The 7,559-nt window shown below is 36.2% G+C and overlaps 1 protein-coding gene across 1 annotated transcript in view; it reads left to right on the forward strand.

The window, feature by feature from the left end:
* The window catches only part of LOC106872416 (transmembrane protein 185B), a 22,114-nt gene extending 14,561 nt beyond the window's left edge, over positions 1–7,553 (forward strand). The window contains exons 4-7 of the mRNA XM_014919412.2: positions 3,796–3,879; positions 5,605–5,781; positions 6,393–6,516; positions 7,238–7,553. Coding sequence (XP_014774898.1) covers positions 3,796–3,879; positions 5,605–5,781; positions 6,393–6,516; positions 7,238–7,461 — 609 coding nt within the window. The 3' untranslated portion in view covers positions 7,462–7,553. The remainder of the gene's footprint in view (positions 1–3,795; positions 3,880–5,604; positions 5,782–6,392; positions 6,517–7,237) is intronic.
* The last annotated feature ends 6 nt before the right edge of the window (positions 7,554–7,559 follow it).

Below are 7,559 nucleotides of genomic sequence, written 5' to 3' on the forward strand. Positions count from 1 at the left end.
CCAATTCTCTTTCTAATTATGATACTGTTTTTAATTATATTCATTTTGTTATTTGATTCTCTTTCTTTTGGCATTTTTGCATTTTTTTTTCTTCAGTTTGCAGTACAATACCGAATATTAGAGAACCCTGGCGCTCTGCAGGTATGAAAACTACCTGCACCCACTGCCTGTTGCTTATTGTTTATATAAACAAAACTGGAACCAGTTTTTTTTTTTTTTAAATGAGTTTTTCTTTCTTTCCTTTCTTCACTTAAGACTTAGTGTACACAGATTTAATTAAAATATACAAAAAAGAAAAAATTACAGACCCACAAAACTGCATGGGGTTAAATTTTATTTGTATATATGTGAGTGTGTATGTATGCAGGGGTCAAGTTGAAAACAAGGTAGTGTTTAGGTATAATTAAAAAGAAACCTTCACAGTTCAGTACAATGTGTTTTGAAAGCAGGAAATCCATTAAATTATCAGTGCAATTATATCATAAATGTAGGGGGTGGTGGTAAATTGCCTCCTTGTCAGATACATGACTGTTTATTATTGAGAGGCATCAAATGCTGCTGGTGGGGGTGGGTTACCTAGAAGTAGTTGATAGCTTTTGTTACCTAGGTGACCAAGTCAGCAGCGGTGGTGGATGCTCCTAGAGCGTAGCTGCTAGAATAAGAATAGGAGTTGGGCAAAGTTCTGAAAGCTTCTACCTCTGTTGGTAACTAAGGGCCCGTCCCTCAGAGTGAAAGGCAGATTGTATGATACCTGTGTGCAAACAGCCACAATGTAGTAGACTTGTTTCCTCTTCCAAAATTGCTGGCCTTGTGCCAAAATTTGAAATCAGCATTTCATTTTAGCAATGGTAATTAAACTGCCCTCCTGATGAAGGGGCATGACAGAATTGGTAGAGCATTGGATAAAATAGTTTGTGATATATTCAGTTTTGTCTCTTTTTGGTTCCATGTTAAATGCTGTCCTTCCCTGCCCTCCAGGTTGATAAGTTGAATTTACTGCTTGCCTTTCTGAGATCAATGAAAATGAATGTGAGTCAAATACTGTGGTTGATATAATTGACCCAACCAGGCACAGGCAAACTTTTACAATGAGTGGGCCACATGAGACATGGCTCATCATCGAGCAGGCTTCACTGTGAAAAAATACAAAGTTAATTGAAGGTAGGCATGCCATTCATCAAATCCTGCAAGCTGCACTTTGTCCATGACTGGAATAAACCCACAGAGGTGATGTCCAAGCATGACCGCAACCTAATGTCTGAGCACCAGAGGAAGAATAAAGCAAAGTTTGTGAAATACATCACAATTTCTTGGTGTCTTCCTAACTCTTCTCTGGAAATATTTTCAACCCTTTAGCATGCAGATCACTCTGTTAAATGCAATGCTTGTTTATTCACGTGGCTTTGAATTACTTATGCGTTATCTTGCTATTTCGAGATCTTGATGTTATGATTGCTTATTGTAAGATAGGTGTGAGAGGCCAGATCTGGCCAGTTTGACCATAAAACAGGGAGAATATTTTGGGCCAGATATGTTTGGTTTAAATGCTTAAAAGGTTAAACAGAAGCCTAGATATTTGTTATTAGAATACATAAATTCTCTCACTAATTAAATTGAATTTAATTAAACTTCTGAAATTGGGATTTTTGATCTGCATTTCACAGATTAACGGAATAGTTACCTTTATATTTTTTTCCTATTTAAAAATAAATACAATAATTGTTTTCAAATTTGACCCTCTCAAATGAAGAACTGTGAACCATATACACTAATATATATATGAAATATTATTATTATTATTATTATTTATATGTATATTATATATAAAAACTTATGGATAATATTTTCTTTTTAGTGTTTTTTTTTTTTTTTTCAAAAATATTTTTTGCATAAAGATAATTGTAGTTCTTGTTATTTGCCATCCTTCCTCTATTTAGTGAGCTGTACGTTATTATTGTAGATTTTCATATGGCCAACATTGATTAGTCTGGTGTTGGTTTTTTTTCATTGTTTTATTTGTCTTTATAGTTGACATTATTATTATTATTTTTCTCTTTCTTTCTCTATATTGTTCTTTACTAAACTTCGACTATTATCTCATTTTACAAATTTTTTTTTTTATACTCTTAATTCGTCACTTTTGATTTTTACATGCATAATTTCTTCACTTTTCTTTTCATATGCATATCTGAACATGTACATGTGAATGTATCTTAAATTGTTTGCCTTCATGTTGAAATATCTAGAAGAAAACAAAAACGAAACAATTGGGAATTACTGAAAATGTCTTTGATATCCAGTCACCTCCTCTTGTCTAAATCCTCTACTCATCATCCACTCCGCCTGTTCTTCATTCTACTCACTACTTCATCCATTCCTTCATACCTTGCTTTCCTCCATACACTCTTGCAACCTCTAACACACACTCCTGGTTCTTCCTTCCCCACCCCCATTCACTTCATACCTTGAGGGTCCATGTGGCCCTTCTACCGCAAGAGACCTGTTCTGCTCTGGCCCCTTCTCCGGTACTTTAAGTCAGACATGGGCAACAATTTTTTGATAAGCAAGCCACATGAGACCTGGTTCGTTATCAGGTGAGCTGCACCACTAAAGATAAAATTGAAGGTAATTTTTCATTAGGTGTGCCATTCAGAAAGCTTTGCCGTCCCCAGTTTTCCCATGATTTCTGTCACACTTCACCTCATATCTTGAGGCTGCTGCTCTCGGGTTTTGTAGTGCTGCAATCTGCATGGTGACCTCACTAGTGCTGGTGATATGAAAAATGCACCCAGTATATATATTTTGTAAAGTGGTTGGCTTTAGGAAGGGCATCCAGCTGCAGAATCAATGTCAACATAGATTTTGGAACATGAAGCAGTCCTTGAACCCATTGGAGCCTGTCAAACTGTCCAACCCATCTCAGCATGGAACATGGACTTTTAATGATGATGATGATGATGTATATGGGAAGAGCACAGGTTTGGTTGACTGGTCAAGAAGTTTGGTTTGCTGCAAGGTTTTCAGTTCAGGTTCAGCTTCCCTGCACCTTGAGCAGGTGTTTTCAACTGTAGCCCTGGCCTTTGTTCAAGGTCTCTCTTGGACTGCAACTATTATCTTGCCATTGGCTAGCTTTGATTATGCTGCTTTGGAGCTTGGTCAAGCAGTGTGTGTGTGTTATACATTTGTAAGTAAATTAAATTTGAATTAGATAAATGCTTTGGTTATTGAACACTCAGTACTTTGTATTAAAAATTAAGATATATACCATGCATACATGCACACACAAACATGCGCGCACACACACACACGCACTCACATGTACGCACAAATAAGTAAAACCAAATTTCAAAATAGATGAGCAGAAGTGTTTTATATCGCAGAACTGTTTTCCTTAAATCTGGAGTTTTTTCAATAAATCCTTGACCCTTTATTAGCAGAGAAGTAAGCTGAGCTGCTTCGTTGATGGAATAAACAGCACCTTATTCCCTGCTCTCAGAACTTAATGGTGTTTATATTTTAAAATGTTATTGCTTAAATTTTATTATTTGGTTAAAGATAAATTTCCATTATTTTTTAGGTCACTATCTCTGGTCTCATTTTGACTGCATTTATGTTTTATTATTTCTGTGGTTTTTATAAATTATATTCTAATGTTTTTGTTTTTGTTTTGTTTTTATATCTATTCTTTTGATGTATTTTTGATGGATAATACTTTTTAATTTATCTTTTCTGTACCAGACTCGAAAGTTATGATCTTTTTTCTTTGTTTTTCTCATTTTCTGCTTTGGGTTCTAGATGGAACTGTTTTGTGCTGTAAACATTCTCCAGTTCATCTTCCTTGCTTTACGACTGGACAACTTCATTTTGTGGAATTGGGTGGTATGTGTAACCTATAATCCTACATTTTTATCTTTGTTTCTAAATTCCTAATAATGACCCATTAAATGTCTGCAGAGGTCAGTTCTCATCAAATAGTTATCTAGTTGTCTTTGTTGTTTAGCTTCCAGATTAAAAACTAATAATTCCGAAATTAAAAGTAAATCTGAAGGATATATTGAAGTTGGGTTTTGTCAACTGTAAGTTTCCTTACAACATTAGTCTGGGGTTTAATTTAAAGAAATGAACTTAGAATCAAATGCATATAGTTTAGAACAGTGGTGTCCACAGACTCTTGGATTTTCCACAAGATGTTAATGGGGTTTCTTGAGCTATGTTCAAAGTTTTAAAAGGCTGCGATGTAAAGTGTATAATTACTCAGTCCATCAGAGGAAAGTATGTTTGGGCACTTATGGACGTTTGGATGCTCTTCCTGATGTCAACCTCTGCCTATTTTCAAGTGTGGTTAATAATCTCAGTCTTTCTAACAACATGTTTACATGGAAACCTGGTAACAAAACAACACAATATGAATGAGTCTTTTGTTTATGTCAAGACATGTTCGGAAGCCCAGACGTACTTTCATGGGGGACTGTAACCAAACACGTTATATATGATTATTCATCATCATCATCATCATTTACTGTCTTCTATGCTGGCATGGATGGTTGGTTTGATAGTTGCTGGCTAACCAGAGGACTGCACCAAGTCCTGGTGTCTGCTTTGGCATGGTTTCTACAGCTGGATGTCCTTCAGTTTCAGATATCTTTCATTTGAGAGATAAAACTGAGAAAACAAGTTTGTTAACATAATCAGCTTATTGAATATATACAACTTTCAGAAGCCCTGGGGTCTGTGGGAAAATTCCTGGGGTCTGTGGTCAGTGATAGAAAGATTTGAGAATTAGATTTTGAGCATTATTTCAATATCAGGTAAGTTATCTCCCCTGAAGTAGTTTATAGCTTAGTATTGCACAACAGCCCGAGAAAGAAAAGATAGCAATCCTGAGCCGTCTTTTGTCGCCATGGACTGATTTCATGCAAAACGATTTTCCCACAGACCTGGGGATCATACGCATAACAAATACAGTAAAGTGCATAATATATAATTTAATTATTACATATGTAATACATATATAATTATTGGTGTATGTCAACCAGGGATGTTGCCATACTCACCATGCTTGGCACTGCAGGTTGGTGAGCCCTTAAGAGGGCTTTTACCTCATGCGGGAATATGTCGGGCCTATTCTTTACTGCCAGTATCCACATGACATATGGATCTCATCCTCTATCTGGGGCCTATATGATCATGACTGGCCAGAGACAAACAGAGGTGGAAGGAGTCCAGGGAGGAGTTCCTCCCTCATGGATAAGGATCAGGATGTATGGAATGCAAAAACATCCTGCAGACTGATAGTCAATAAAATAGAAATAAAATTTCAACATTTTTATTTATTCTGTGTGTCCCTGTATGAAATTATTCATGGCCTGGTCTGGTTTGTGACTCTGTGGTTGGGAACCCCTGGAATAGGATATGATCAAGCTAACTTAATCATGATGATAATGAGGATGTACTCTAAGGAAACAATGGATAGAAATCTAAGTGCAACTGCCATAGCCATTGTGTTTGGTCAGTTTCTAGGAATTGTTTGCAGACAAATGTCTGCAACTTTGAAATGTTTCGTTGCAGGAAATTAATTTTGTTTGTCTTTTGTTTTATTTTCAGATTGTATTTATTCCTATATGGATTGTGATGTGTATAGCAATGATTGGGATGTTGTATAGAATAATTCTAACCATAATCTTGATGAAGTCACCAGATTTAATTCCAGAACAGAGACGAGGAAATCTTTCTTCTGCCATAGCATATTCATTCCTTGTCATACCATTATTAACTTTCGAAGTAAGTAACTTTTGAAGTTCAGTGTTGTTATGTTATTCCATGTAGAACCGTAGATTGGCAGAAGAGGTGCCATGTCAAACTGAAGACTTTGTGTTATTTCGTTCTTTCTCTATGTGTTCTTGGTTCAAACTTTGCTCAAGTCAACTTGACCTTTTGCCCTTTGCCAGGACTGAATAACTGGAGTGTGAGTATTTGGGGTGTCTGTATAATTGGTTATATGGCTCTGTTTATGATTATATTTGTTTATGTCGTTTGATATCTTTATTCATCAGTCTCTACTAAGATAGAGACATGAGTAAAATTAATAATAGAGAAACAAAATTTAAACTTTGGAAACAGCAATGCTGCCATAATTTACGTGGAAACCATGAGCTTGCTTTCAAGGGAGATAATCAGAGAAAGACTTGAAAGTCAACGTAAGATCATAATACTTCATGTAAAGTAAAGTAAGTATAACAAATAATCCAGAATCCTTGTCTGGTACTGGATCAATCCCAAAATCTAATCGGTTCATGCCAGTCACAAGGCCAAACATCCCTGATGTATATATGTATGTGTATTTCAGTTGATTTGTCTATTATTATTATCTGTTGTGTTCTTTTCAATTTCAGATCTTACTTGCCAATCGACTTGACAGCGATAACAACTTTAAATATTCAGCTATCACCGTGCCTTTGTTGATCTCCCTAATGACACTGATATGTATGGCGTTTGGTTGTAAGGGAGGTAACCACTGTGAGTATACAAGTTTGCGTCTCAACGTTAAATAAGTCTTGTATTCAAAGCTGAGCAGGCTTCACACACCATATAGAGATAGCTACTCAGAGTTTCCCATTTTGTTGACTGGCTCCTCAGTTTTCTTCCTCAATTTCAAGCATGGAATATTCAGCTGCTATGCTGCAATGGATAAATTGTCGCCATTTTATATTTTTAATTTCACACATGTGCATTGTTTATTTTTGATCTTTGTCAACTACACAGTATAGTAGGATCAGTTGGGCACCCGTCTGTGAGAAAAAACAGCACCATGACGCAAGTCACTCCGCCAAAAATTTGGAAGCGACATGCTGTACTGCTTGGCATTCATGCCGGAAGCTGCAATACGAACAAATGGTGAACACACAGAACAACCGTTCGCTTGCTGTGTCCCCAAAACATGTACTAAGAGTCATAAAATTGCTGACCTTGTGCCAGAATTTGAAACCTATATTATTATTATTATAACTATTATTGAGGTGGCAGAATCGTTAGCATGCTGGGTGAAATGCTTAGCAGTATTTCGCTGTTCTGAGTTCAAATTCCATCGAAGTTGACTTTGCCTTTCATCCTTTTGGGGTCGATGAAACAAGTACCAGTTGAACACTAAATTTGAAGTTATTATTATTATTATTGTTGTTATTATTATTATTATTATTAATAATATTGTTATTATTATTATTTTCTTTTTTCTTTTCAGGGTGGTTTGGCATTCGGAAAGACTTTTGCCAGTTTCTCTTGGGTGTGTTCCCCCTTCTACAGGAATACGGAAATATTAGTTACTCGTTACAGAGTGACGAAGCTGATTCCGACGAGAGCTCGTCTGGCATCAGTAAACTGGACAGTCTCGGAAGTAAACCAAATATCATAGAAGAACAACCACGGATTGTTGTACCTATCATATCCATAGAAACTCCTGATTGATCGGAGACAGCCAAGAAAGAGAGGGGTGAAGTGGGGGACAAAGAAAAAAGAAAAACCATATCAACTTGTCAAAATATGAAAAATCTGGAACTTTCTTT

This window comes from Octopus bimaculoides, chromosome 13 (assembly GCF_001194135.2).
Source record: "Octopus bimaculoides isolate UCB-OBI-ISO-001 chromosome 13, ASM119413v2, whole genome shotgun sequence".
NCBI classification, from domain to species: Eukaryota; Metazoa; Mollusca; class Cephalopoda; order Octopoda; family Octopodidae; genus Octopus; species Octopus bimaculoides.